At 38.2% G+C, this 26,246-nt stretch overlaps 3 protein-coding genes across 4 annotated transcripts; all 3 read right to left on the bottom strand.

Moving 5' to 3' along the window:
- Positions 1-8,051: 8,051 nt before the first annotated feature.
- Positions 8,052-12,620, bottom strand: syt19 (synaptotagmin XIX). 2 transcript variants are annotated; one of them, XM_058387581.1, is made up of 7 exons: positions 12,594-12,620; positions 11,638-11,749; positions 10,800-11,255; positions 10,195-10,540; positions 9,487-9,606; positions 8,983-9,094; positions 8,052-8,796 (listed from the first exon to the last, which is right to left on the bottom strand). In XM_058387581.1, the coding sequence occupies exons 3-7, from the start codon at positions 10,835-10,837 to the stop codon at positions 8,492-8,494; spliced, it is 921 nt and encodes a 306-aa protein (XP_058243564.1). In that variant the 5' UTR covers positions 10,838-11,255; positions 11,638-11,749; positions 12,594-12,620; the 3' UTR covers positions 8,052-8,491. The 2 variants fall into 2 exon arrangements, with proteins under 2 accessions (XP_058243564.1, XP_058243565.1); XM_058387582.1 differs by lacking the exon at positions 12,594-12,620 and having other exon boundaries at positions 10,195-10,593.
- On the bottom strand, positions 12,316-16,841 carry si:dkey-12e7.4 (uncharacterized protein LOC558132 homolog). Its single transcript, XM_058387583.1, has 6 exons — positions 16,407-16,841; positions 15,391-15,442; positions 15,102-15,289; positions 13,443-13,601; positions 13,089-13,199; positions 12,316-12,725 (listed from the first exon to the last, which is right to left on the bottom strand). The coding sequence occupies exons 1-6, from the start codon at positions 16,551-16,553 to the stop codon at positions 12,612-12,614; spliced, it is 771 nt and encodes a 256-aa protein (XP_058243566.1). The 5' UTR covers positions 16,554-16,841; the 3' UTR covers positions 12,316-12,611.
- A 1,089-nt stretch (positions 16,842-17,930) lies between these two features.
- got2a (glutamic-oxaloacetic transaminase 2a, mitochondrial) lies at positions 17,931-24,697 on the bottom strand. The gene is made up of 10 exons (XM_058387580.1): positions 24,518-24,697; positions 22,544-22,700; positions 22,146-22,274; positions 21,997-22,056; positions 21,750-21,911; positions 21,193-21,297; positions 20,930-21,080; positions 20,461-20,626; positions 19,109-19,259; positions 17,931-19,014 (listed from the first exon to the last, which is right to left on the bottom strand). Exons 1-10 carry the CDS (start codon positions 24,598-24,600, stop codon positions 18,892-18,894), a joined length of 1,287 nt encoding a protein of 428 aa, XP_058243563.1. The 5' UTR covers positions 24,601-24,697; the 3' UTR covers positions 17,931-18,891.
- Positions 24,698-26,246: the final 1,549 nt, after the last annotated feature.

The raw sequence follows: 26,246 nt of genomic DNA, 5'->3' as shown, positions 1-26,246 counted from the left end.
GAACATCTGAATGATTCAGAGGAGAACTGGGTGAAAGTGTTGTGGTCAAATGAGACCAAAATCCAGCTCTTTGGCATCAACTCAACTCGCTGTGTTTGGAGGAGGAATGCTGCCTATGACTCCAAGAAGATCATCCCCACCGTCGAACATGGAGGTGGAAACATTATGCTTTGGGGGTGTTTTTCTGCTAAGGGGACAGGACAACTGCACTGCATCAAAGAGACAATGGTCAAATCTTGAGTGAGAACCTCCTTCCCTCAACCAGGGCATTGAAAATGGGTCATGGATGCAAAGAGGAGTTCCTTAAGGAATTCCTTAAGATGTGAGATGTGTGCAAACCTGGTGGCCAACTACAAGAAATATCTGACGTCTGTGATTGCCAACAAGGGTTTGCCACCAAGTACTAAGTCATGTTTTGCAAAGGGGTCAAATACTTATTTCACTCAATAAAATGCAAATCAATGTAGAACTTTTTTGAAATGTGTTTTTCTGGAATTTTTTTGTTGTTATTCTGTCTCTCACTATTCAGATAAACCTACCATTAAAATTACAGACTGATCATTTCTTTGTCAGTGGGCAAACGTACAAAATCAGCAGGGGATCAAATCATTTTTTCCCTCACTGTAATAAGAGCCATAAGTGCTAAATGCACATTATAGTATTTTATATTTTATTTATTTTATTTTATTTTTACATTTAATTTAATTATTTTTGAAGCTATCCATCTGTAGACAGACATGGACCCAGATGCAGATATAAAATACTTTATTAAACTTGCCAATCAATACAAAGACATAGGAACAAAGTCAAGGTGCAGGCAATTGCCAGGTGATCAACAAACAACACTGACTAGGCAACAGAAAACCGGAAACAGGATCTAAACAGGACAGAATAGTAATCTAAATATAATGGCTTGATAATGAAAGGAACAAGGTGAACTCTGAGTTTTGTATCAAGATTTGTTAATTGCCTGGCCATTGCATGCACCTTGACCTTGTTCCCTGATCACGTCTTTGTTTGCTCATTCTTATTGCACTCTGGGAGTTGGATTTTGACACAGTTTCTGTTGTTGAAAAGACAGCACCTTTGCTTTAAACATTTCTTTGCATGTACTGTATTTTGCACAGTATTATATTAACTTTACTTTTTAAGACTTTTTAAGTTTGGAGACTACAGGCCCACTGATATTTGGTCCATCTGCTGAAATAAATTAGCTTGCTACCTAGATTGAAGTCATAGCACGACTTTACAGTCATCTGGAGCATGACCTACAGTTCAGAAAAATTAGGCTATATATATTAGACTATATTAGCAACTTTTAAAAACATTTCTGAAGAAAGTAAATTTGCTGGGTTGGAAAGGGCTAATCATAGAATCTTATCTTATTTTGCCAAGCAAGCTGTTGTTGGTTGCTTTCTTTATTTGCAATTTCCAGTCAAAAGTCAAATAGCATCGAATTTGCCTTCAGAATCATAATCTGCCCTAGATAGACATTTTGTATTGCAGTCTAATCTTTAACAAAACATCAACATGAGGTTGTAGTCAAGACTCTAAACAAAGCTCAATATACATACCAAGTGGATACCATGTAATGTCCTACTGTGTGGCTGCTTGTAACTAATTTACTCATACTAACTACTTAGAAGGTTCACAGCAGTGTTGTTTACATGATAACTAACGACTGTTGGCTGCTTGCCAGATGTTTTTGTTGGACTCATGTGGTTGTTTTGAAAGACGTATTAATGTCATAATAGAAATGATTTTGTTTAGACAGTGAGTTTTGTGTGCTCCATCTCCACTAATACCACATTAAACCTTATTTGTAAACCTTGTTTGATACTGATCAAATTTCGGCATAAAACTGCATGTCACTACAGAACTCGTGAAGATTAGAGAGAAGACAAGATATTTATAGCAGCAAGAGGCTTTGTTACTTATAACCGCATTCTCTGCAGTCTCTCCGCATCTCTTATTCCACTTATGCATAGTGTGTGAACTGATTATAAGCTTTTGTCCATTGCTAGTTAGAGGAAGTTACAAGGGCACAATGCTATTACTATTAAACTATTAATTTATGAAAGTGCAAATATGAGAAGCAGTCAGAGAGCCGCTGCTGACACCTAAGGTTTTTTTTCATTTGGCCTAGTGATGGACAGAGCATGTGGTAAATCTGCCCATTTAATGGATGCCAATGGAGAACATCTGGAAATGTCTAAAGCACTGGTTATGACACAGCTGTAAATAAAGCAGCTAATTTAAAAAATGCATACAGTATACACAACATAGTATTGGACTGTAAGTAAAGAGGGATCTGAACATCACCTGGTCAGAACCAAGGTTTGCTAACATATGGCTGATTAACACTTAACATTTAATTAACAAATTAACAAATATTGCGCCACATTCCATTATTTTATTTAGACTAAGTAATTAATAAATCTGTCAGATAAGGTTGACTTATTGGTACTATATAGTCATAAACTGAGCACAGTTTCTGTAGTGTGAAAATGAAGGCAAGGTAATAACATGAATAAAAGGCACACAGCTGCCCACTAAATTGAAATATAGCTTTGTTCAACAATAACAACAACAATACAGTTCATGACATAGCAGGTCTATTGCTTAGTGCAAAAAGTCACTAATTATTCTGCACTGTACAGAATATAAAATACAAAGGCAGTACCTTCTATATCCCAAGGGCAATTTTATTACCGCATATGGGAAAAATTTAGTCTCTCTGTATCTCTTTTGTTCCAGCATAAGAAAACTTATGCAAAGAGATCAGAGGGTGTGAGAAAAAAAGTACAGTAGCAACTGAGATACAGGATAACCCAAGAACAAGTGATAGGCCTAAACCTTAACCTTAATCTAACTGAACATGAATTTCACCTTCTGAAAAGGAGACAGAAGAGAGAAAGCAAGCAATAGATATAAAACCAAACATTCCTACATGTTGTGCACTATTTACTCTGTTCTTCTCTGTTCTAAAACTTTTGCTCACCTAAAATCAGATAAATATGGAAATTACCTGAACCACAAAAACACCTCTTAGTGACATGTTCCAATATTTTTGGCCACTTGAAAAACAAAAGATCACCTAAAAAAATAAAGGACCATGTTCTAAGCTGTTTAACACTCAAACACAAATGTCTTCAGTATATGGCATTTAAAGTGGCCTTGTTTTTTTCCTAGTGAAAATTCCAACCAAGCCCTTAGGTGAATTAGATTGTGACAGGATAGCACCCAAGTGTTAACTGTTTTTTATGCCAGTGTGGGAATCTCTGCCAAAGTAAACTTGGTTTACATATAAACAGAAAAAAGATGAGCATAAAATATACTACACTGCATAAAAAAGGAATGCTTAAAAAAGAGGCATAATACTTTTGTAAAGACATCTGAATAGAGGACAAGTCACATACAGAAATGAATGGATTGACTCAGGATTAGATACACTATATTGCCAGATGTTTTGGGACACCCCTCCAGATCACTGAATTCAGGTGTTGTTTTGACATTTTGGACACTATAATGCTTCCAACTTTGTGGGAACAGTTTGGAGATGACCCCTTCCTGTTCCAACATGACTGCACACCAGTACACAAAGCAAGGTCCATAAAGACATGGTTGAGCGATTTTGGTGTGGAGGAACTTGACTGGCCTGCACAGAGTCCTGATCTCAACCTGCTAGAACACCTTTGGGATGAATTAGAGCAGAGACTGCGAGCCAGGCCTTCTCGTCCAACATCTAGCGGACTGGTCAGAAATTCCCATAAACACACTCCTAAACCTGTTCCCACAAAGTTGGGAGCATGAAATTGTCCAAAATGTCTTGGTATGCTGAAGCATTAAGAGTTCCTTTCACTGGAATTAAGGGGCCAAGCCCAACCCCTGAAAACAACACCTCAATCCAATGATTTGGAAGGGTGTCCCAAAACTTTTGCCAATATAGTGTAGGAACCATATTAGCCACCACTGCCATTTATGATACAAAAGAGGTGAATAAGCATTCACCAAGCAAATTACACAAAGGACAGCAGAAACTAGGAGAATGTTTATCATTTACAAGGTTGTGGAATTGTGCTGTGAGGCCCACCTGACATGATATATTTAACAAACACTAGACAGTTTCACATCCCACATCGTGGAGAGGAATTCATGGGAATGGCCTTGAACAGCAGAGTAACCCACAGTTGGTAAGACTATCATTTCTTATGAGTCACATTCCAAATATTGCCACTTATTTATCTGCTTATTCAACATAAGATAAAATGAATTAAAATATAAACAGTTTTGAACTATCTGACTATTATAACCCTTATAAGAAAAAAAACTATTAGCGACTTAAAATGGCACTGCTGCATCTAGGTTTGATATGAGGTAAGAGACATTCGTAAAAAAGAGGGGACGTGATAATGATGGGAGAGATACACTATATTGCCAAAAGTATTCGCTCACCTGCCTTGACTCGCATATGAACTTAAGTGACATCCCATTCCTAATCCATAGGGTTCAATATGACGTCGGTCCACCCTTTGCAGCTATAACAGCTTCAACTCTTCTGGGAAGGCTGTCCACAAGGTTTAGGAGTGTGTTTATGGGAATTTTTGACCATTCTTCCAGAAGCGCATTTGTGAGGTCACACACTGATGTTGGACGAGAAGGCCTGGCTCTCAGTCTCCGCTCTAATTCATCCCAAAGGTGTTCTATCGGGTTGAGGTCAGGACACTGTGCAGGCCAGTCAAGTTCATCCACACCAGACTCTGTCATCCATGTCTTTATGGACCTTGCTTTGTGCACTGGTGCACAGTCATGTTGGAAGAGGAAGGGGCCAGCTCCAAACTGTTCCCACAAAGTTGGGAGCATGGAATTGTCCAAAATGTCTTGGTATGCTGAAGCATTCAGAGTTCCTTTCACTGGAACTAAGGGGCCAAGCCCAGCTCCTGAAAAACAACCCCACACCATAATCCCCCCTCCACCAAACTTTACACTTGGCACAATGCAGTCAGACAAGTACTGTTCTCCTGGCAACCGCCAAACCCAGACTCGTCCATCAGATTGCCAGATGGAGAAGCGCAATTCTTCACTCCAGAGAACGCGTCTCCACTGCTCTAGAGTCCAGTGGCGGCGTGCTTTACACCACTGCATCCGACGCTTTGCATTGTACTTGGTGATGTATGGCTTGGATGTGGCTGCTCGGCCATGGAAACCCTTTCCATGAAGCTCTCTGCGCACTGTTCTTGAGCTAATCTGAAGGCCACATGAAGTTTGGAGGTCTGTAGCGATTGACTCTGCAGAAAGTTGGTGACCTCTTCGCACTATGCGCCTCAGCATCCGCTGACCCCGCTCCGTCAGTTTACGTGGCCTACCACTTCATGGCCAAGTTGCTGCCGTTCCCAAACACTTCCGCGTTCTTATAACACAGCTGACAGTTGACTGTGGAATATTTAGGAGCGAGGAAATTTCACGACTGGATTTGTTGCACAGGTGGCATCCTATCACAGTTCCACACTGGAATTCACTGAGCTCCTGAGAGCGACCCATTCTTTCACAAATGTTTGTATATATATTTATATATATATATACACACACTATATTGCCAAAAGTATTCGCTCAGCCATCCAAATAATCAGAATCAGGTGTTCCAATCACTTCCATGGCCACAGGTGTATAAAATCAAGCACCTAGGCATGCAGACTGTTTTTACAAACATTTGTGAAAGAATGGGTCGCTCTCAGGAGCTCAGTGAATTCCAGCGTGGAACTGTGATAGGATCCCACCTGTGCAACAAATCCAGTCGTGAAATTTCCTCGCTCCTAAATATTCCACAGTCAACTGTCAGCTGTATTATAAGAACGTGGAAGTGTTTGGGAACGACAGCAACTCAGCCATGAAGTGGTAGGCCACGTAAACTGACGGAGCGGGGTCAGCGGATGCTGAGGCGCATAGTGCGAAGAGGTCTCCAACTTTCTGCAGAGTCAATCGCTACAGACCTCCAAACTTCATGTGGCCTTCAGATTAGCTCAAGAACAGTGCGCAGAGAGCTTCATGGAATGGGTTTCCATGGCCGAGCAGCTGCATCCAAGCCATACATCACCAAGTGCAATGCAAAGCGTCGGATGGAGTGGTGTAAAGCACACCGCCACTGGAATCTAGAACAGTGGAGATGCGTTCTCTGGAGTGACGAATCGCGCTTCTCCATCTGGCAATCTGATGGACGAGTCTGGGTTTGGCGGTTGCCAGGAGAACGGTACTTGTCTGACTGCATTGTGCCAAGTGTAAAGTTTGGTGGAGGGGGGATTATGGTGTGGGGTTGTTTTTCAGGAGCTGGGCTTGACCCCTTAGTTCCAGTGAAAGGAACTCTGAATGCTTCAGCATACCAAGACATTTTGGACAATTCCATGCTCCCAACTTTGTGGGAACAGTTTAGAGCTGGCCCCTTCCTCTTCCAACATGACTGTGCACCAGTGCACAAAGCAAGGTCCATAAAGACATGGATGACAGAGTCTGGTGTGGATGAACTTGACTGGCCTGCACAGAGTCCTGACCTCAACCCAATAGAACACCTTTGGGATGAATTAGAGCGGAGACTGAGAGCCAGGCCTTCTCGTCCAACATCAGTGTGTGACCTCACAAATGCGCTTCTGGAAGAATGGTCAAGAATTCCCATAAACACACTCCTAAACCTTGTGGACAGCCTTCCCAGAAGAGTTGAAGCTGTTATAGCTGCAAAGAGTGGACCAACGTCATATTGAACCCTATGGATTAGGAATGGGATGTCACTTAAGTTCATATGCAAGTCAAGGCAGGTGAGCGAATACTTTTGGCAATATAGTGTAGATAGATAGATAGATAGATAGATAGATAGATAGATAGATAGATAGATAGATAGATAGATAGATAGATAGATAGATAGATAGATAGATAGATAGTATGTTATAGTCAGATAGATATAAGTATGTTATAGTCAGTGAGTCCATTCTTATTTTTTTTTAATTTGATCACTGCATTGCCAGTGTTTCAGTGCATTGCCCATTACCTTCATATGTTGGTGTGTTTCAGGAGCCATCTTGTGGAGACAAATAATACAGCTCTAGTGTGCTCTTGGCAAACACAGATTAAAAAAAGTTTAAAATTAGTTTTGTGGAAGCTGAATTTAATGTACACACACACACACACACACACACCCCCCTCCGAAAGTATTAAAACAGCGAGATCAAAAGATGAATATGAGATGATCAGCTTTCAGCTTTTATTTCCTGACATGTACAAGAAAATTAAAGAAAAATAATAGGAACAGATAGACTTAAAGTAAATTACTGCAAACTACGCTCAACAATTTTTGGTCAAATGTTCCTTTCTTGCAATAACTGTTTTTTTTTTTTTTTTTTACAAACTGTTGCACTCTTTTTTGTGAAGCCTCTTTCTAGGCTTTGACTGCAGCTTAGTTATTATTTGAATATTTGAGCAGTCCATATTAAAAATACTTACAAATTTACTAGCATAATTAACTGCAATTTTACTAGCATACATATGCTTGCAGCAATAAACCCATCAAGCAAAGTGCACACAAGGGGAGGTAAAAACAAGTCTACACAGACAGAAAACAAATCCAGGATTAAACAAGTAATCTGAGCTGTGAGGCATCAACGCTACCCACTGCTCTATTATGCCAACCTAATGTGAAAAAATATCAAATGTTCATAAAAGAATTGCTTAAAGGTGTAATTAAACAGTGTTTAACTATAATACCAAGAAGAAATGGGATTTCCACCCCACATTTTCCCATACTACATTCCTATAGCATTATTACAGTAACTGTCAAAGACAAATTGCAAAAATATACCATAAAGACATTTAAACAATACAATGAATACATAAACAAGGCATCTAACAAGTGTATCTATGAAATGAAATGACAAAAGTACATTTTATGGTAATGTATTTATAAACACCATACAGTACAATCATATAGTTATAGTTATAGTTTTATATATATATATATATATATATATATATATATATATATATATATATATATATATATATATATATATATATATATATATGAACAGTGTTATAGCATTTAAAAAGAATATATAGCATATTTATTATGTATTTTAATTAGGGCATTATTTAGAGATGTGCTGCTCCAGGACGTTTGTGCAGTTTCTAGTTGACTATTACCTTTTTTCCAGATTCTACAACAATGTAGGTCCTCCCAGTGGAGTGAGTGTGATAGTCACTCTGAGCAGCTTTCACATGATTCTCACTGCCCACGGCAATTCATTGACCTTCACAGAACCAAAGTCACATTGGTAACTAGTGTAAAACAAAGTGAGCTCTTTTAACATGCATTTTTATATCTTTTGTTAGTTTTTCACGTTTCGTATGTTTTGATCGAAAAGTCCATGCCCTAAAATTTCTAGAGCTAAAATTTCACAATAGTCTTCATTGTGTCAAGTCTATAATTATGTCCATGGTGTAGCTACTTTTATAAGTAGAGTAAATGCCACTTAGCAACTGGCTGACGAAGTGCATGTATCATTAGCCTCCAGTGCTCATCCTCCACATTTTCAGTCTTTCCAAAGCTTAGCCTACCAATTAGGCACTTGGACCTCTTTGGGGGACAGAGCTCATAGACAGATAAAGTGAGGATGCATTCCCTAATCTGAGCTTCTGGTAGAGTGAAGATCAGGACCTCATTGAACACAGTCACATCCCAACGAGTCCTCTCAGGGGTTCTCTGTTGTCTAATTACACACTGGTTACACACAATTTTGGTTTTGACATATAGAGCTGAAAACAAACAGGTGAAATTCTTTAGAGCAATATATAATTTATTACAACAATCTGCATTAGCTCAGTTAATTGACCAAACATTATAAATTTGTTCCTTTTGATGATCTTTAAAGTGCAATGTAACTCAAATATGTTTAGAATGCATCTCAGCATGTTTTCACAAAAAAATAAAGTTTGTTTTACCTTTTTCCACCTTACTAGAACGGAAAACCATCCTGAGCTTCAGGACTCCCACTTCCAGCCTATGAGAAGTGGGCATATATTTGAGAGACAGAAGTACCTCACCAACAATGTCCTGCAAAATGAAAAGTTATACTGGTTATATAGCAGACTACAGAAACCTCTCGAGTGTCAGAAGTGCTGAGTTTCTAACAAACCAAAAGTATGTTAGGAACTGTTACCAAAAAATACACATACCATTATCACTTAAATAGGCTTATAATAATATTGAAATATTCAGAATTGTGCAACAAAATTGGAGAAATGGTTCATTTACTTTTTCTGGTTTAAAATAAACAGTATTTATTTGCGTCATGCTGAACTTTAATACCTTAAGTACTCAATTAAGCAAACATGGGAATTTGCTCTGAATAAACCTTTTGCTTAGGATATTAAACAAGAACTTGAAAAGTCTTGCTCTGACTTCTTCTTTTTTTGTTTGTATTCCTCCTAAAAATATAGACTCACTTTCTTTGCTTGCTGTAGGTCTGCCAGCATTTCCAAAGGATATAAGATATTTAGACCTTTCAAAGATGCCCGGACCTCTCCCAGAATACCGTGTCTAGAGTATTTATTAAAATCTCTCACCTAAAATGACAAAATAATTCTTAATACAGAAACAAGATACAATCACATAAGTAATTAATAAGGATCAGTATGTATGAACAGAAGACACAATGCAAAATGCAACCTGATGGGATCATACTACACCCTCACAGAGCATCTTTTTCAAATGGGTGCTATAGGTGTTGCATACCCTTTTTTGCCTCAATAGATGAAAGAATCATTTAAAAACATTTTTGTTTGTTCCTTACATTTTTATAAGTATGTGAATCTAGAGTGACAAATACTTAAGGGGAAGGGGACAAATACGTATTTGTTTATTTGGACAGGAAAACTTTCAGTCCAGAGGCTTACAAGGACATCATCAAATGAGGAACTCTTTACAAGCATTTCGCAGAGACAAATAAATTATTTAAACATTATTTAGTAAAATACCAAAATGTAAAGCTTCAGAATTAACCACCCAACATTTCTGTTTAAATTTTGTCAAAGCCACAAGTGAAATCTGATCACACTTCAAACTTTAAAGGCAATGGAAAGCACATGTCATTACACAAGACAAGAATCACACACTTTACAGGGTCTGGTTTCATACGAATCAGGCTTCCTTACCTCCAGCCGCACTGTGACCCTTGGCATTTCCTCCTTAGTCACTGTGCAGGAAAACCTCTCCCCAAATGTAGGGTTGCAGCTGTCCTTAACTGGGCGTGTCTGCCACTCCTGAAGCACACAAGTGAGCTGTTGCTCTTCAGCCTCCACTGCTAAACACAGCACTCGTACATGGACAAATGGGGTCACACTCTGACTGAACATTCGTGCTGCCAGGCCTCTTGCGTCCAATACAGTCACCACCAACTGAGACTGCAGCTGATCATAGAAGAGTGAGAATCGCAGCATGCCCTGAATGTGTTCCTTATCCACATCCAAGAGACTGTCAGTACTGCTGGCCAGATCAGAGCTGCTGGACAGACAGTAACTTAAACCTCCTACTTCATCACGGTGAAAATACAGCTAAAAGAGAAGGATGGATCTTAATGGAGATGAAATTTTTTTTTTGAGTTATATTGTTTGATTTTATCTAGAATAAAGTGCAAAGGAAAATGAAGCACCATAGGCACATTTGGAATAAGATTGTGTAAAAATGATCTACTATGGGGCTGAATGTGAATGTGTGATCACTGAAGTCACTTACATTACATGATGGCTGTTTGACTTACCTGGTTGTTGAATATCTGTAAGCTTTGAGATGTTGCATTTTTTGCAGACTGGATGCCTAATACTGAGCTATTAACTGCAATTAAATATTCAAATGTATTACACTCTATTCTACATGCAGTTTCTCACTACATCACAGATCTCTACTTAATTGTCTGGACTGGACAATAATTTTTCATTGTATTTACAATATCAACAACAAAGCATTTATTCTCTGATTTTACAAATGTATAATTATGATTTTTGCTATGGAACATACCAGTATGCCTCGAATCAGTCAGTTGTGTGTAGTATCGATGAATTTGCCATATCAGTATACAGATGGCAATGAGAAAAAGAAAAACAGAAATCCCTAAAGCCCAGTACTTAACTTCCTCTGAGAATGGTATCTGAATATCCCACATGGAGTTCCCAGAAGTAGTTGACAGCGACATTTTCCCCTTCCATGTACAGCACTCCTATTGAGGAGTTACAGTGTGTTAATTCTGTCTGTTACTTTAACTGATCTGTTCTGCTGGTTGTTCAAACAACATACAACAATTTGCAAAACATGAACACAGAGCATGTGTGATATGGACACTTCTTGCTCGACTATGCACTTTGTTATAAAGCCAGTCAGAGTTTTGAAAGAAAAGACTAATGTGCAATTTAATGAATCAACCTTTTCTAACTTCGCAAACATGACAAATTTGAAAATTATAAATATATAGAGAATTATTTGAGAATCAGTCCAAACAATATCAATAACTATTAAATTTAACTATTAAATTCTTAAGTTTAACTACTATATCTTCAAACATTAGTTTTCTTTCTTCCTTGCTTGAAAAAAAAGAACAGTACCTTAAAAAAAATAAATTCTCAGTTCTGGTTGTCGATAGACTTCAGCTCTGGTTGGTGATATATGTTGCTTCAATTTGTATTCATCTTCAACTAGACTGACTGCAGACATCAGCTGACGGATGATCAGCAAACACAAGGGAAAACCAGTCAGAGCACTTTCTTATTTATCAGGTGTTTGAAAGCCTCTCGTTTCCCTTCTTATTAAGGAACTCAGAGAGAGTATGTACACAGTCACGCTGCACTACTGTAACCTTAGCAAAATGTCTAAATGCTGTTTAAATATATACTGTATACAAGCAGTTCTTCAAATCATGTATATCATTCCATTAAACTGAAAAATCCAGCACAATTGAAACTGGAAAAAAAAAACTCAGTAAAAAGACATCTTTAGAATTATAGTGTAAGAATAAAAATGCGTGCTTGTTATATTAAAAACTACATATGGAATTATGCAACTTTTCAAGTCCAATTATTCGACTTCTTTTTATAATAAGCACTGATACCTTGTTACTGGATGAAAAACACAGCTAAAAGTAACTAACAAGATGGATGAAAGTAAGGTGTTTTGTTTGTTTTAAGTTTGTTTGCTAGTTAACATGTGGCCCAATGACAACAACGTTACTTCACAAATTACATAAAAACAGAACAGCACAGTCTGAACAGCTCTCTACATAATAGTACACACAAATATAGAATATTTATTATTTCAAGATATTTCAAGCTATAAGATGCTATAAATGCACTTATTTTTCCAGTTAGATTTTAGACATACTTGCTTAAGGAGACTTTTCTCATATACAGTGATATTCTGTTTTACTCATATCAGTATAGTGCACATTAAACATCAGCAAATCTTTCAATATTTTCCTCCTAATATATTGGCTACAATTTTAAACTATTGTGGAATTATTTTTTAAGAATCTGGTATTATCAAACTATTGCAAGAATTAAAGCACCATGGTTTTTAATAGGCATCACCAGGGCAGAGCTTCTCCAGTGTAATGCAAAAATGTGCCATGATCTTTCTCAGTCAAGCTGCCAATCACAGCCAAGACAGAGCTGATGCTCTCTTCTGTATTTAGAGGTGCCTGCAGAGAGAAGAGCGAAATTAAATGCAAAACTATGGTTTGTGACATTATTTTTAAGTTTACTAATAAGAGGATCGAGACTGCAGAAACAAGACGGTAAAGAAAAGATGATCTTCCTGAACAACATATTCTGTGTAACAGACACTGCTGACTAATCTAATGAACATTATGATGCTGTTGCTTGTAATAAACCAGTTAAATTTAATTATAGAAACAGATGCATTATCTGTATATGTTTAGTGCTTCAAATATCTGAAATAGGGATAATTTTAAGCGATAACTTCTTAACTTCCTGTTTCAAATTAATTTTCATTATTTTCTACTCTAAGGTACACTAGATACAATTGTTTGAGAAGTGCTTACCTCCTGCCCTCCCATATCTGTGCGAACCCAGCCAGGATGAATAGCCATACAGAGAATCCCGTCAGCCTCCAGGTCCACTGCCATACATCTAGTGATCATGTTCAGTGCGCTCTGCCACAGTGTCCATGAGACAGCAGATTCTTAATTTTTCTTTGCTAACACAAAATAATTTTTATATAAACTGCATTTTCTTTTTTTTTAAGGCTTAATTAGAACGGCAAAGCCATTCTCAATAATGTCCTGATGTACACAGCCATGTATAACCAACTTAGACAGTGATAACATTAACAGCAAGCTACTGTATTTGGAGTTTTTACTCAGCATGTTGAATGCAGACTGCTGAGTGGATCATACCTTTGATGTTCTGTATGGGTACCATTTAAAGCCATTGGCACCTTCTCCCCAGTTGAGCTCCACTGAGCCTAAGAGCGAGGTCATGTTGATGACTGCAGCTCGGTGGATGCCCATTCCTTCTCCTTTCACAGCAGCCCGCTTCAACATTGGAAGCATTGCCTGGCAGATGGCCGAAAAAACATCAAGACAGTATAAAAATTTTTTTAACCTATTTACTTTTAACCTATAACATAGGAATACTCAATTATAATTAACGACTAGATTATCAAAAAATTCCTTGTATGTATACTGGGCAAATGATGCTCCAGAAGATGGCGATAAAGCGTAGCAAATGTAGCTTGACAACAAACCACGAGAAACAGCATTCAGCTTCATGGTTTTAGATAAGGTCTGAGAAATAAAATGGCCAGTAAATTACTAATGTGAAATGTACATTTACTGCTTTACAACATGTCTAATGTCCACATCTATTTATAAATACTGCAGCACGTAGGTGTGTAGAGAATGGAAGATAACGGATTTAACTAAAAGAAAAAAGAAAAAAATACACTATGGGACACCCCTCCAAATCATTGAGTTCAGGTGTTGTTTTCAGGGGTTGGGCTCGGCCCCTTAGTTTCAGTGAAAGGAACTCTTAATGCTTCAGCATACCAAGACATTTTATACAATTTCATGCTCCCAACTTTGTGGGAACAGTTTGGGGATGACCGCTTCCTGTTCCAACATAACTGCGTACCAGTGCACAAAGCAAGGTCCATAAAGACATAGATGAGCGAGTCTGGTGTGGAGGACCTGCACAGTCGTGACATCAACCTGATCTTTGGGATGAATTAGAGCGGAGACTGTGAGCCAGGCCTTCTCTTCCAAAATCGGTGCCCGACCTCACAAATGCACTTCTAGAGGAATGGTCAAAAATTCCCATAAACACACCTTGTGGAAAGCCTTCCCAGAAGAGCTGAAGCTGTTATAGCTGCATAGGGCGGGCCAACTCCATATTACATTCATGTGCATGTAAAGGCAGATGTCCCAGTCTCCGCTCCAAACCTTTGGCAATATAGTATATCTAAACCTTGCTTTGTGGACTGGTGCACAGTCATGTTGGAACAGGAAGTGGCCATCCCCAAACTGTTGCATGACATTGTCCAGAATGTCTTGGTATACTGAAGCATTAAGAGTTCCTTTCACTGGAACTAAGGGGCCAAGCCCAACCCCTGAAAAACAACACCTGAATTCAATGATTTGGAGGGGTGTCCCAAAACCTTTGGCAATATAGTGTATGTAGCATCATGAATAAAACCCCAATAAATGATCTTGAATAAAACGCCAAATGTTAACAGTTGTCTGTACAATTGGGTTTTAAGGTGCCATATGATATTACCTATCGACTATTAATGGAAGAAAATGGTCAACTAAAAAATAAGCAGTAGTCACAGTTGTATTGTTTAGCCAAGCAAAGTGTCAGAAGTTAACAGAAGGAGCCATAACTACCAAAGCCATTTTAAAGTATGTCTTAAACCAATAAAGTCCCAGCTTATTTTTCAGTTATTCGTTATTTAAACATATTATTCAGTAACTACTGTGAATCATATAGTTATATAGTTATTAAGAGTTTAAGAAGGTTTGGTGTAAATCTACTCTGGTTTCTGATGGAGAAATCACCTTGGTGATCATGAGGGGTCCTACAGAATTAGTATGAAAGTTCTCCAGCATTTTCTCGGCGGTTACTGTTTCAAAGTTGGCTCTGACGTTGATGCCAGCATTGTTGATAAGGCAGTTGAGGCCGTCCTCCTCAACAATCTGTTCTACCTCCACAGCAGCCTTCTTTATACTCTCTTCACTGACAACATCTAGACAGATGGAAGGTAAAAAATGGAGGATAAATAATAAAAATCATAACACTTCAACATAACAATAAGATTCATAAGTTCTAAGCTTTTTAAGATCTTACCAAGTGGGATAATGTGTATGTTTGGATGATTCTTGGACAGGCTCTGCAATTCCTGTTAAAACAAGTCAAATAACCAAAGTTGCTCAGGAGTTGCTCAGGAGCTCTTGGTTGCACAATTACACTTCACTATAAACAGTTCTAGAAAGGACACTATATATATATATATATATATATATATATATATATATATATATATATATATATATATATATATATATATATATAGATAGATCAGGCATAACATTATGACCACTGGTGAAGTGAATAACACTGATTATTTCCTCATCATGGCACCTGTTAGTGGGTGGGATATATTAGGCAGCAAGTAAACATTCAAAGTTGATGTATTAGAAGAAACTGGCAAGTGTAAGGATTTGAGCGAGTTTGACAAGGGCCACAGCACACCTTCAGGGATCTAGTGGAGTCCATGCCTCAATGGGTCAGGGCAGTTTTGGCAGCAGAAGGGGGACCAACACAATATTAGGTAGGCGGGCATAATGTTATGCCTGATCAGTGTATATTTATATCTCACTTTCTTATGTCACACAAATAAGGATGGTTTCCCTTTTCAGTTTGGTTCCTCTCATGGTTTCTTCCACATATCATCTCAGAGAGTTGTTCCTTGCTACCATTGCCTTAGGCTTGCTCATTAGGAAAACATTTTAATGTATTTTAAAACTTTGTCATTTTAATTCTATATTTTTATATTTCTGTAAAGCTGCTTTGAGGCAATTTCCATTGTTAAAAGTGCTATAAATATACTAACTAAATTGAATTGAAGAGAAAGTATACACATTTTATTAGTGCTTTCTTGTAATTAAACAGAACAGAGTACACGCAAATGATTTATATCACATGCAGTTCTTGATGTTTGCAAATTCTTACTATAGACTATATAAAAATGTCTCTTTTGTATCATTATAGGTGATACATTAAAGGTGATACATAGTAATGTTAGTATTGTATGTGAAGGTCAGTGCTGTGCATCCCCAAGGTACAGTGTCACTGCAGATTACCTTCGCTTGGCCCGGATTGCGTGCGGTAGCGATGATCTTTCCTGGACAACATCCTCCAGTTACTAAGCTTTCAACTATCTGTAAACCGAGGCCTCGGTTAGCACCGGTTACAAGGACAGTTTTGCAGTTTTTAAACGCGTTACTCATGATGCGAATAAAACACCTAATATATCCCTTCTTTCGGAGTGGATTGTGTTTATCCTGACAGCCTGCTCCCTAATTTAAGGTGGTCGCTGAGTGGACTCGGACATCTGTCGCAAACCGGAACAGTCACGTTAAGAAATGCACTCAGATGATTACAGTAAGCTGATCTAAAGCTATGTCCTTGCAAACACTAGAGGAACCAGATCAGTGGTGTTCAGTTGCATAACAGCAGACTGGTGCACGCCCAGATAACGCGTGTGATGGCGCACGTTTAGCATACTGTTTACACCTGACCCATATAACGCCATGGAGCTACTACACAAATACCTTTAACATAACACGTAAGTAATTAAAGCTGCAGTAACCCACAGGGCTGTAGTAGGCATCCAGTTCAAACTGCTCGTTCTAGCTTAAATGATGCTGTAGATACAATAGAGGACCTGGAGATGGCACTTTTTAATCAAACAGATGAATAAGTATATGACTGAAATGTTCATAACACAATCTGACAGAACTGGACTTTTTAAAGCTTGGGTCTTCTTCGCCGTTTACAGTATTTCATATAAACGCCTAATTTAAATGGTCAAAGAAAGATTCGTTTTAAACTTTTCTCTAAACATTGATTCATACGACTAAAGAAATACATTATATAAATAACATTTTATGAGAGATATGAGAGAATACGCAGGTTTAATATGATTCGAATGCTTTCTAAGAAAATACAGTTTAATATGTTTTCTAACAATTTATTCAGTATTTACGTCCAATAAGTAATAATAACAAAATATAATCAAATAAAATTTTGACTACAGGTACAACAGGTGCAGGTGATCGTTGTGGCCACTCGATCCGTATATAAATTTATTTTTATTATATATATATATATATATATATAAAAATGTATAAAACTATTAGTTATTGCAGAACAAAACCCGAGTTTCCGCACATGCGCAGTACAAATCGTGTTTCCGGTACGGATCGAGTAGTGACAATCGTGTCTCCTACATGAATGAAGGAGGATCTTGCTTGAGGAGGAACATTAAAGATGCTACAGCGCCGCTATAAGGCACGGAGAGATGGACTGAAGGAAACAAAAATAATGGCACCCATTCTGCATCGCCAGCACTGACCCGAGTTTACATGATGCGTTACTGTAAACTTTCAGGTTGCAAACTTTAATGCTGACCACATTGTTTAGCTTTCTGAGTATTTGAACAGGTTTCTATTACTGCAAGCTACTTAAACATAACTAAAAATACAGCTATACAAAGATCCATGTCAAATACAGAAAACAGCTACTGTTGAATTAATCGCAAACCTAATTTTAAGGAACATTGCAGTAGATCACCTTCACAAGAAAGCCCACTAGAAAACACCAGGTTTGATAAGCTCATCTTTATTGGTTTACTGCACATGGTTTAGAAGTTGTTATGCAGATAACACTTCACATTTTACAGTTGAGAAAAAAATGGACATTGACAGCTGATGTATTGAGTCAAGAAAACCCAGTAAGCAAATTTTAACTAGTTTCAACCAAACTGCATATTTATAAGCCATTATATATTATGCATTCATACTAATAACAATCCATATAACCTACAATACATTTACATCCATCAGTGATTAAATCAGATGTGCAAAAGAAATGGGAATAAAAATTTGATTCTGCTTTACCAAATTGTTGCTAATTTATCAGTATCAGTTTATGATTTGTAATGTAGATATCGGGTTAGAAGTGCTTTAATTTTGTGGGAAAATCACACACATTACAATATACATCTTGCAGCAAGTTTTTCATTAGCTGCCCAAACTCATCTAAAAAGTGCTTTTGCTTTAAAGGCCCAAGATCTTTATTGACACAAACAACATGGCTCCAATCATCAGATGAAAAAGTCTGTAACAGTTTAGAAATTAGCATTATTGTAAATGGGCAGATCTGCTAGCTCAAATTATTGCATGTCTCATTTTTCTCTTAAGTGCTTTGGATTCATAATATTCTATTTACAACTTTTCGGATGAAACATTACTGACAAACAGAGTGGGGGGCAAAATAGCTTGAGTAAAACTAGAGCCACTAGGCGATTGTGCTCTTTGGGAACTCTGTAATATCAGAATAGTTTGATCTCTTTCACAACTCAAAGGGAAATTTTTAAGTGCAGTGCTTTCATTCTATACTTTTTCCCATTTAACAGGTAAACAATAATAATGCCAATCAAGATGAGCTGACAATAATCAATGAATTCCTACTTAACACACTCCCGAGATAAAGCCCAATAGAAGGGAGACATTTTTGTGCAAGGTGAACGTCACTACAGTATACAACATCTACAATGCATTAGATTCACTTGGTAACTGCATGGATGGCATGCGCAAGGTAGCCCACATTTCCAGAGGTCACGCCTGCCATGGAGATACGTCCATCCTTTGTCATGTAGACGGAGTAGTCGTTAATTAGACGTTCCACCTGATAGAAGAACAAGAACAGTAAAGGAATATGGAGATGTTAAAATGAACTACTGAGGAAAAATAGACTAGTTGGATTATATTATTTGACTAACCTGCTCAGGCTTGAGGCCCGTGAAGCAGAACATGCCGATCTGGTCAGTGATGTGCTGCCAGTTGTGAGTGGAGCCCTCCTTTTTAAGATTCGAGACCAGCATGTCCCTCATCCTAATGATGCGTTCTGCCATGTCTTTCACCTCAACCAACCTATAAAATAGCAAAAACAAATTTTGTTTACTCTTTCCCTACACTTTGTGGCCCTACAAGTTATGTGGACAATCTGACCATCATGCCCACAGGTGCTTGAACATCCCATTGCAGATTTAATCCCCCATGCACTGTTATAACAACCTCCACTCTTCTGGGAAGACTTAACACTATATTTTGGACCATGGCTTTGAGGATTTTCCCCATTCAGCCAAAAGCGCATTAAAGAGGTCAATCACTGGGTCAATCAAAGTCACCTTTCTAATTCATCCCAAAGGTGTTCACTGGGGTTGAGGTCATGGCTTTGTGCAGGTCAACCTGAGATCCACTTCAACCTTGGAAATCCAGGACCTTGCTTTGTGCATGTGCTTGTGGCCACAGTGAAGAGAAACTAATGTAACTGCATACAAAGACATACTAGACATTTGTTTTCTTCCTACTTTGTAGCAAAACTTTGGTGAAGGACCACGTCTGATGGTGAGATGTCCATAAACTTTTGGCCCTACATTTACACATTAAATAACACCCTATTTTATAAACCTTTTGATTGGAATGTGCAGAATGTAGATTTGGGCACAAGAGACAATATTGACTAATATTTTATTTGTTCATATAAAGCAAAAGGTGTCTAATCTTATCTGGAAAGAGCCAATGTGGGTGCAGGTTTTCATTCCAACCAAGCAGAGGCCACACCCGAGTCTATTGAAAGCCAAGATCAACTGATTAAACAGGTGGAATCAGGTCTGGCTTCTGTTTGATTGGTATAAAAACCTGCACGCACACCAGCCTATTGGACATAAATAACAAAGCATGTTTATAACAACCTGACAATCCAGTACAGACAATTTGCACAATATCTTAAACCACAAATGGATACAAAGTACAGGTCTGAGGCTCAATGAATAAAGCATTTTTTTTTACAATTACTTATTAGTTGGGTGCAGTGTAAACTGAAATGACTACATTACACAATAAATAAAGATTAGGATTTATTTTTGTTGATTGGCAAATTATGTTTGAAAAAGTTTATGCCACACTTGCATATGTGTGTAGGCTACTTCCAAGTTTTAGATGTCTCAGTGAGAAAAACAAAGCAAATTGAAAAACTATGAACGTGAAATAAAACAGGTATTTTTCTTGCATTTTCTATACTTTTACAGTTTTATGATTTACTGATAAAGATTCCTAATTAAACACTTACCACTCACTGTAGAGTTCAGGTGTGTTAAGTATGGTTGCAGCAATGCGAGCTCCATTCAAGGGGGGGTTGGAGTAGATCGGACGGATGAGAATCTTCAGCTGGGACTCCACACGCTTGGCCTCCTCAGCATCTTTACACACAACTGTGAAACCTCCTACACGCTCACCTGGACACCAGACATACCCACATCTCAGTCACACTCAAATATAATGTTCTAACTGCTGGTTTATAAGAAAAACAGTAATGATCACACCAATGGAAGTGACTGTTAGAAAAGAGCATAATAATTGGGGGAAAAAATAGCAATGTAAAAACTCAACAGTTCAATGAACAAATCAAGAAAGATCAGTACATTGATCGTAAAAACTGATGATAAACTATATACGTATAAAACATAAAAATGCCTATTATAACTGTGTTTTAATCTTAAATGCACACACAAAAGCATGTTAATCTGATCAGCACTCACCATACAGGCCCATGTTCTTAGCAAAGGATTGTGAGAGAACAATATTGTGGCCTTGTTCAATAAAGTGGCGCACAGCCCAAGCGTCTCGGTCAATGTCCCCACTGGCAAAGCCCTGGTAGGCCATGTCGAAGAATACCAAAAGATTTCTTTTCTATTGAAGAGAAAGATTTAAGCATTAGCACAAATAGTTACAAAAAAAGAGCTTAACATTTCCTAATACTTTACTTTCAACTTTATACTTTCACAAGTGCAAAAACCAGCACCTTGATCACATCAGCCATCTCTTTCCACTGCTCTGGTCTAGGGTCTACTCCAGTGGGGTTGTGAGCACATGCATGCAGGACAATCACACTCTTCTCTGGGATTTTCTGTGGGAGATAAGTACACAAAAGCCTTAAAAGAACTGTCGGTTTATCACAGTATTGTAAACAAATAAAGCTTAAAGTGTTGCAAAATAGTGGGCTGTGAGGTCAAAGACTTGCATAGCAATTTTACCTTTAAACAGTCAATTACATGAATTTTACTACTTAACCCTTTCAGACCTGAATTATGTTCCAATGATGAAAAAAATAAAAGAATGTTATTTTCCTACCTGGAATACACCCAAAAACAAGAATCAGTATAAAAAATTAAAATATCAAATTTTAGACAGCAGACTGAAAGTGATATCAGAATATTTTACATATGTTTTATATTTTACAACAAGAAAATCAAATAAAGTTGCAGCTACATTTGTTTTAAAATATAAAAACAAGTCAAAATTAGTTGTGATGAATGTCAGCTCATAAAACAAATGAATAAAACTTCTTGTGTTCCTTACTGAAATGTCATTAATGGCTCCCTTAAAGTCAAAGCCACATGTCTTCGGGTCATAGTAGGTGTAAGCCTTCAGCTGCATGCCTGCATCTCTGAAGATGGGTGTGTGGTTTCCCCAAGAGGGCTTTGGCAGGTACACATCACGCACTGCAGTGTGGAACCGTGACTGCAACGAGTAAGAATAACAAAACATGAATAACCATGCCTTCAAATTATGGGAAGAAAGCTAGAGAGAAAAAAAAAAGACTAACCAGAAAATTGGCTCCAATACGCAGAGATCCAGTTCCTGAAATGGTCTGAACTGTGATACTCTGAGGTAAAAGAAGACCAGTTTGAGTGATGGGGCAAAAGTTAAAAAAAAAGTCATAAAAATCAGAAAATACAAGAACATTTTTCTTACTCTGCCACTCTTCAGGACTTCATTGTCAGGTCCCAGAGCCAGCTGAGCACAAGCCTTGTTGAAATCTGCCAGGCCTCCAATGGGAAGGTACTCTTTGTCCAACTTCTTAGCAGCAATCTGAGTCTCAGCCTGAACACACCCACAATGCACAAGGTACTATTTGACATTTCAAATTTAAGTTAACACCAAAGATAACAGTAAAACAGCAGTCTTAGCAGTGGCAGAATGACACTTACTAAACATCTAGATATCATTAAACTAAAACAGCAAAAACACCCACTAAAACACCCCCCTGCTTTTTCTCTAGGTAGTAATAGATTGATTAGTTTGGACAAGTGTGTGAATCTATTCTAAGCTGGTGCCCCTAGTTCAAGAGGAAGGGATATTTTAAGCTGCACCTTGCGGACGCAGTTAAGAACGTAGGGTTTTCCCTGGTCATCACGATAAGCCCCCACTCCAAGGTTCATCTTCTTGGGGTTGGTGTCACGCTTGAAAGCCTCAGTCACCCCAAGGATGGGATCAGGTGGGCCCATCTGTACCTCAGTCCACCATGAGCTGCATCACAGAAGGTGAAATTAATTTAAGCACATCCAATGCTACCTGCTGTAAGTCAAGACTAAGCTAGACATCCTCTGTAACACAGCCTATAATAAAAGAAATAAAGAGAACACATAAGGGCTACATATTATATTTAAACATATAATTTGAAAGTGTTCATTTTGTAAACAAGTCTTCCCCAAAAAACTAAAACTGTATACTGCAAGAGCCTTGTTAAAAAGGTCAAATATTTATTGCATGACTACCAGTCCTATAATGTACCAGGGTTCAATGACTGTAGTCTCTAAGGAATCTGGAGTTTTGCCAACATCTAAGGTTCAACAGTCTAGTCTGTCTTTCAGGCAGTCTGGGGCTACACTCATTAGGAGAATTTCATAACAGATTTGCTACTGTTACCTGAATATTAACTGCTTTTTTTGTGTGTGTGTATCACATTACCAATGTTTACATTTATTTGCAGAATAACCAGCAGTTACTTAAAAGCTGCTATGGCTGTGCTGCATGTTAAGAGTTAACTGCATGAATATCTCTCTTCCATCCATGTGAACTGTATCCACAACTATTATGCTTTTATTATTCTGAGAATCACATGTTCACTTGCTTCTCAGTGTACACTCAGACTAAATAATAACGTGTTTGAATAGCTGGTTCATTCATTTAGTAAACTATTCTGTACTACTACAGCTTGTAGCAAGAGCTGCAATAGTGAGAAGTAAGTACTCCTCCACCCCCAACAGGAAGGATGATAATCCAATGAGATGCAGGACTCAATATACACCCTCCTGGTGAAAACCAGTCCACCCATAAACACTCCCAAGGACAAAACTAATACAGATATAATGCAGAACTTTGTTCCATCAGCCACAGAAAGCAACATCATGTTATTACTTATAAATTGAAGAAAATGTCTGTGCTTTTTTTTGGCTCACTTCACTGTAATAAGAAACCATCTCTGACATCACATCACCACATCCGTTTGCAAAGCAACTTACCTTGACACCATGACTAATAGCATTACTGTGACTAAGAAGCAAGATCAGGAAAGATCTGAATGAGATCAATCATTAGTGCACTGTATTGGTTAAATAAACATATAAAACTAAACGAGGGAGGAAAAAGTCTAATGCACATCTTGAGACAAACACATGGAAAAAAACTATACAATTAATCCATAAATCACCTAGGTGATTATTAATCACGCGTTTATTTATTTATTTACTTTCTTTCACAAATGCAGTCGGTGTTTTTTTTTATTCAACCAGAAAGCATTATCCAAAATAACAGTAATAATAAAAATATATTGCGATCTAAAACTCGTGGGTCTGGACATCCTGACTGACAGGCCTCAGGATGATTTTTCACGCGGCGTGACTTTTTTTTCCTATAATAAAGCCACACAAGTTAACTCGGTGCCAACATTAGGCTGTACTATCAGGTTATCTAGTTAGTCCTAGGTGTTTTCATGTCATTTGTCAGTTACCACGAGCAGCACGCTGTTTAACTCATGTCAAGGTGACACCGACCAAACACAGTTGGTTAGCAACTTTCCAGTGATGTAGCTTAGCCAGTTAGCTACCTGTTGTGACCTTCATAATTGCTGAATTCGATCAAACTACACTGATATCACTGTGTTTATGAACTGGCTTCTTAATTACACGTGCTACAATTCAGCAGCTAACTAATTAACAAGCTAGGCTCCAGGCCACTGGAGAGATGCATTATGGGAGATGACCCGTTAGAAGCCGTGAGGCTAACATAGCTAACCAAACTACCACTATTTTGAACACAGCTCGTTTAAAAAGGGAATAAATTACCTTGCGCGGATGGGTAAGACTCCCAGAACTGGGCTATACGCCCCAACAGATGAAATAATCTTGCTCGATTTCAACAGGGCCATTGCTGCAACCGTGCGGGACTGAAGGTTGAAGAGAAGACACTCTCTCTCACTCTCTCTCACACTCTCACACACACACCAGCACGGAGACTGAGAGAGACTCGCAGCAGCACAGCTTTCTAAAGAAACACAAAGAGCGAACAGCGCCGCCTACAGCACCGCACCGGAACAGCACAGAGGACCGATACACACCGAAAGAAAATGCCTCATTGGTCAAGTAGTCGATTTTTATATTTCTCAGTTATAGAAATAAATTGAGCCCAATAAAAAGTAATTATTTAAGTAATGACATCAGAAAAAGTGTATTGTGTGGCTAAGAAAACATGGGCCCCCTCTCACATATTTAACAGACACGCCCCAAGCCTCTTCACTCCGCCCCCACCTCTGTTTGTCCAGATGGGAAAACATGGTGGAATCCAATGAGTGTCAACTACAGCCAGATACACTATATTGCCAAATGTTTTTGGACACCAAATCATTGAATTCAGGTGTTGTTTTTTAGGGGTTGGGCTTGACCACTTAGTTCCAGTGAAAGGAACTCTTATTGCTTTAGAATGCCAAGGCATTTTGGACAATTTCATGCTCCCAACTTTGTGGGAACAGTTTGGAGATGACTCCTTCCTGTTCCAACATGACTGCACACCAGTGCACAAAGCAAGGTCCATAAAGACATGGTTTGGTGTAGAGGAACTTGACTGGCCTGCATAGAGTCCTGACTTCAACCTGATAGAACACCTTTGAGATGAATTAGAGTTGAGACTGTGAGCCAGGCCAAAACTGGGATGTCTGCCTTTACATGCACATGAATTTTATATGGACTTGGCCCGCCCTTTGCAGCCCTAACAGCTTCAACTCTTCTGGAAAGGCTTTCCACAAGGTTTAGGGGTGTGTTTATTTTTGACCATTCCTCTAGAAGCTCATTTGTGAGGTCAGGCACTGATGTTGGATGAGAAGGCCTGACTTGCAGTCTCCACTCTAATTCGTCCCAAAGGTGTTCTGTCGGGTTGAGGTCAGGACTCTGTGCAGGCCAGTCAAGTTCCTACACAGCAAACTCTCTCATCCATGACCTTGCTTTGTGCACTGGTGTGCAGTCATGTTGGAACAGGAAGGGGTCATCACCAAACTGTACTCACAAAGATGAAATTGTCCAAAATGTCTTGGTATGCTGAAGCATTAAGAACTAAGGGGAACTAAGGGGCCAAGCCCAACCCCTGAAAAACAGCACATGAAATCAATGATTTGGAGAGGTGTCCCAAAACCTTTGGCAGTATAGTGTAGATAGATCAATCCAATATATTGCGTACATGAGTTCAGTCACTGCGGACCGTAGCGCACTTTACACTGGGGCACTAATGAATCCATTTTCTGTGACATTCTAATTTCTAATTTAATTAAATAAATCAGTTACTATAAAAAGCCAAACATTTAAAGTTTTATATGTCATATACATTTGCTAGCTTAGAGATCTACAACAATGTAAACCAGCTACTTACATTTGAGCTGAGAGTCTTTGGAAAATATAACTTAACTTCTTGTAAGGGAACATAGTGAGAATTGATGCTCCCTGGTTGAAGAAAGAAATATGCCATTCTTCACCAAACAAATAATACCAGTTCTGTATTAACATTATGTTTTCTGTATAAATGAAT

The sequence above is a fragment of the Hemibagrus wyckioides genome, linkage group LG04, assembly GCF_019097595.1.
Source record: "Hemibagrus wyckioides isolate EC202008001 linkage group LG04, SWU_Hwy_1.0, whole genome shotgun sequence".
In the NCBI taxonomy this organism is placed as follows: Eukaryota; Metazoa; Chordata; class Actinopteri; order Siluriformes; family Bagridae; genus Hemibagrus; species Hemibagrus wyckioides.
This window is presented reverse-complemented; position numbering and strand designations above follow the sequence as displayed.

Bases quoted from the DNA above. Each gene is read 5' to 3' on its own strand.
- syt19 (XM_058387581.1), bottom strand. From the start codon at position 10,837: ATGCAACATCTCAAAGCTTACAGATATTCAACAACCAG. The intron at 10,541-10,799 runs GTAAGTCAAACA...TCTGTCCAGCAG, and splicing joins TACAGATATTCAACAACCAG to CTCTGATCTGGCCAGCAGTA. The intron at 9,095-9,486 runs GTGAGTCTATAT...TTCATTTTGCAG, and splicing joins ACCTACAGCAAGCAAAGAAA to GACATTGTTGGTGAGGTACT.
- si:dkey-12e7.4 (XM_058387583.1), bottom strand. From the start codon at position 16,553: ATGAGTAACGCGTTTAAAAACTGCAAAACTGTCCTTGTAACCGGTGCT. The intron at 15,443-16,406 runs GTAATCTGCAGT...TTGTTTTAACAG, and splicing joins GCAATCCGGGCCAAGCGAAG to GAATTGCAGAGCCTGTCCAA. The intron at 13,602-15,101 runs GTGATTTCTCCA...GCCATCTGCCAG, and splicing joins GACCCCTCATGATCACCAAG to GCAATGCTTCCAATGTTGAA.
- got2a (XM_058387580.1), bottom strand. From the start codon at position 24,600: ATGGCCCTGTTGAAATCGAGCAAGATTATTTCATCTGTTGGGGCGTAT. The intron at 22,701-24,517 runs GTAATTTATTCC...TCTGTGATGCAG, and splicing joins GTCTTACCCATCCGCGCAAG to CTCATGGTGGACTGAGGTAC. The intron at 22,057-22,145 runs GTAAGAAAAATG...CTTTTACCTCAG, and splicing joins AAGTCCTGAAGAGTGGCAGA to AGTATCACAGTTCAGACCAT.